Source organism: Chaetura pelagica, unplaced genomic scaffold (genome assembly GCF_000747805.2).
Source record: "Chaetura pelagica isolate M959 unplaced genomic scaffold, ChaPel_1.0 scaffold222, whole genome shotgun sequence".
NCBI lineage: Eukaryota > Metazoa > Chordata > Aves > Apodiformes > Apodidae > Chaetura > Chaetura pelagica.
In genome coordinates this window covers 6947632-6951827 of record NW_009952711.1, presented here as the reverse complement: position 1 = coordinate 6951827, position 4196 = coordinate 6947632, and the positions used below count along the sequence as shown (strand labels likewise).

Here is a 4196-nt window from a genome sequence, read left to right as displayed (position 1 = left end):
CATTCCTGTTTCCAGAGGTATGGAGTTGAGATAACCTTTAGAGACCACTTGGAGCCAGTCTCCAGTGAGGTTCTCCCTCAGCCATCAGTCAAAATGTTTTACTTCCTAAGAATCATATTGATGTGATTTAGAAATGGTTTTTGGTACATTTATACAGAATTGCTCTTATTCCTTTAGACAAGAGTAGTGAGGAAGCAGACAGTACGAAGGAAGAAGCAGCTAAAATGGAAAAGGAATATGAAATTTCAAAGGATTCTACAAAAAATGAAGACCAAGATGTAGCAGGGAACAGTGAAGAGCCCAGAGGTACATAACAGCCATTGTTTTTGCTACATATGAATGCTCCAAGTGATTGGAATCTTTTTCCTATCTTTGGTATTGTTTTTCCATTGTGTTAGCATAAATATCTTCCATTTATAGTTACTGGGAAGTCAGCACACAACAGCTTGATTTGGAAGTGTACTTACTTGCTTACTTTTAGATATATTGAACTATATTCCTTGCTGAGTAAGGCCATAATCTTTCCCAAAATTCATAGCCCTTTTTGAGGGTGATATGAAATGAGTTTTGACACAGTAGTACAGAGATATTTTGCTTCTTTGCATCTGTGGCTTTTCAGTGAAATCAGATCACCAGGGTATTCAATATTCTGAGTGAGTCCATTGATATCTCTAGTTTCTGTTAGAACAAGCTCGTACTGAAAGGTACTGAAAAACTCTGCAAAGTGAAACAATTTGCAGTAGTCACTGCTAGAGGCTAAGGGCCATCAGCAGTTAGCCTGTTTTACATAACTTTAAACAGGCTCTCTGTGGTGTCCAGCACAGCTCTCAAATATTTAAATGCAACTTTTTGTCCCTCTCAGTTTGCATTAGAAGTAAATCTTAGAATAAGTGGTTGGTGTTTAAACTTACAGCACAAGAGTGGGTTCTTCCTGGTAGATGAAAAGCTTACTGAGGAGAAGGAAAGCTGGAGAAATTAGCTTGGCCAGTGATGGTTAGGGTATAGTGCTTAAGGCTCTGCCATGTCTTTTGACAGAAAGAGTTCCATAGACTAGCCTCATCTCCAGAGTAAGCTATATCCCTCCTGCACACAAAAAACTCCTTGTTCATTAGCAATTTATCAATTAGACTGGAAGGACTTTCACAAGAAGTGATGTCTAGATGGGAGATTTGTCAGGTAATGGATGCTCAGCTTCTGAAGGATCAGAAACCTTTCAGTGGGTTCTTGTTGCTTAGGATCCAGCATAAGCATCTGTGTTTTGTAGTCAGTTGGTTTAAAAAAATTGCTTATAATCTGTTTTACACTGATGCTCTTCTATGCTTGCACTTTTCTAGATGCATGTGTTTTCACTGCAAAATGCTTGGTACTGAATTACAGTAATCAAGGCTACAGTAGGTGTGTGTGGTTCGCTGGTCCCCTAGTTCAGTCCTGTGAGCAGTGCAGACACAGAAACTATTTGCCCCTCACAGACAGAAGGTGGCGTTTTATCCAGCGATGGTTATTTGAGCATGTAAGAGAAAAATAGCCCAAGATGCCTGTCTCGTTTTACGGTAAAAACAATTGTCTCAATACCCATGAGAAGTGAAAAATCATGTATTTTGATTGTCTATTGAAGATCTATCTGTTCAGTTTGGTTCAGGTTATTTTCCTTTACCTTCAGAAAAATGTTCAGCTCAATAGCTCTTCAGAAATTTAGATAGAATCAGTATTTAGCTCTTTGTCTCATCATGCAGAGCCCTTTGCTCTTTCATGGAGTAACTTGCTATGAAGCTTACTCTGCACTCCCAGCTCAAAAATTGTAATCTGTCTAATACTGAATCCACTTCCTAATGGGACTGTGTATCGTTGGCAGTAGTAGCCTTCTGCATGCTAATCACACTAGGGATTGTTTTTTCTCAACAAATGTAAGAACATTACATCAATAAAGCTCCAGCCAAGTTAAGAATTCAAAATCCATTAGCTGGAATATTTCCTTAGGGGCCTTATTAAGTAATCCTTGAACTAATTCTATCCTGTGTGCTTTCTGGTCCAAAAATAGCCATCCCTTTAACATTTCAGCTATAACAAGAAGTTATCATGATAATTTTAATACATCCTTTTTCTCAGTAAATGTAAGTAGCTGTATTTCAGCTTGTCTTTCCCAAATGTTGCAATCTTAGATCTGCTGTATGCTGTTAGTATGGCTGACTGGAGTTTTCTGACACTTATACGAGATACTCAAAGCTCTCAGTCTTATATAAGTCATTCCTTGCTGTCTTTAACAGCTTCATCTTAGCTAGACAATTATTATGATCAGAAAGCTACAAGTTGAATTTAATCTATGTGCTTTATCTGTGGATACCACCAGAAGTTGTGTGTACAGATCAAAAAAGCCATGATGCTAAGTTTGTGGATGACTAATCTTGCACAGACAAAACCTGCTAGCCATCCATAGGACTTTTGCCTGACTAAGGCTGACAGGACTCAGCTCGTAAACAGAAACTAAGAATAGTTTTAATCTGCCTTCACTGTGACCAACTTCACTCAGTTAACCAGCTGCACCAATCATTGATGTAATTGTCTGATTCCTCTCTCATCCTTTCCTCTAGGGAAAGCTGAGGCATATTTGGAGGCAATCAGGAAGAACATAGAATGGCTAAAAAAACACAACAAACAAGGTAACAAAGAAGGTATGAAGTAAAAATACTGACACTGGGGTGGGTGCCAGGTACATTACAAAGCATGTAATTTAAATTGTGTTGTATAACCTAGCATTATGTTGTAATTTAAAGAATAGTAGTGTGAAACTGTGCTTGTCTAGATTATAGTGATAACTAGTGATGTTAGAGTGAAATAATGCAGATCATGTAAAATTTAAATCAATGAGTGAAAATAGTCAACAAAGGCAAGTTCCTGTAAACTGGCTCGAACAGCCGTTGGTCACAAAACACAGTGACTAGCCAGCTAGAAGTTAGTCCTGTCCAGATAGTCATGGTGGTCTGTGTGTCATCAGGCATCTGTATCTCAGTTTTGTCTACTGCCTCATTTCTTATGTAGAAAATCTTAATTAAAAGATACTTTGACCTGAGGTACATGTATTTTAAATGTCTGGATGTGTTTAGAAAAGCTCAGTGCATCTGGCTGGCACTGTGCCTGCCGTCACAAATAGCAATGAGTTTTCTTCCATAACCATAAATATTTCAGATACAAACTTATGTCACTAGCACTGTAATATATTGGATTACAGCCCAAATGAACTCTAATGACTTGTAGCTCTCACATGCAAAGCTGTGTAGAAGAGGAGCAGTCACTGAAGCAGCTGCACAGGGAATGCTCAGCAGCTGCTCTGCCACTTGACTCTTCCTTGGAGGCAGGGCTGGATGAGAGCTGGAGGGAGGGAGCTAACAGCAGCAGGATTTCTAGCTTGCTTTTCACAGATCTTCATTTATCCATATCATTTTTGCCCTCAAGATCTTACATTAAACCAGCCTCCTATCCCCTTTCTCTGCCGTTGCTGGGTCTTTTGCCATCACCCGCTCTGCAAGGGAAGGTTTCTAGCCAAGGGATCCATCCCTGGGGTATCACTGGCACCTGGCGAGGCAGATCCTTCTTGCACCAGCCAAGCAGAGACTAGCTCTGGGTCATCTAGGCAATCTGTCTGTGAGTTGAAGTGTAGATGGATTACATTTCAGAGATGAGTGCATGCCTACAGCCCAACACATTCATTATTTTTTTTTTTCTATATAGAAACTCCATAATAGGAAGGAGTTTTAAAAAAATAATTCCCTCTTAACATCATTCCCATACAATGTCAGTGATGGCAGTTAGCAACAGACACGCCTGTTTGCTCAAGAGTTTTCCTGCCAATTCTAATAAATGCTTCTGTTTATTGGTGGACTCATAGTAATTCAGTCTCAGTCATGTGCAATTATTTCTCTCTATCACACATACTGACTGGGCAGCCCCTCACTCCTCTTCATAACTAACCTCTCTTCTGCACAATTGCAGTCTGAAAATGGCTGTGGCTGCAGATCAATAGCATTTTAGCTGCCTTTGAATGCATTAGGATGCACACTTTCTGAGTAGATGGATTTTCATTTGCACTAAAATATCTTTATTGTCCTCTGGCAATGGAAATGGGCCTTGAAGAGAGCGTAAGTTATGACAAAACTAGAGCAGAGTTCTTTCTCTTCTATACATTATTGTGCCTTTCCCTA

At 39.4% G+C, this 4196-nt stretch overlaps 1 protein-coding gene across 1 annotated transcript in view; it reads left to right on the top strand.

Annotated features, from left to right (window-relative positions):
- Positions 1-4196, top strand: part of SCG3 (secretogranin III) — a 28535-nt gene that overhangs the window by 21093 nt on the left and 3246 nt on the right. Inside the window, exons 11-12 of the mRNA XM_009994548.1 lie at positions 178-306; positions 2589-2669. Of these exons, the coding sequence (XP_009992850.1) occupies positions 178-306; positions 2589-2669 (210 nt within the window). The remainder of the gene's footprint in view (positions 1-177; positions 307-2588; positions 2670-4196) is intronic.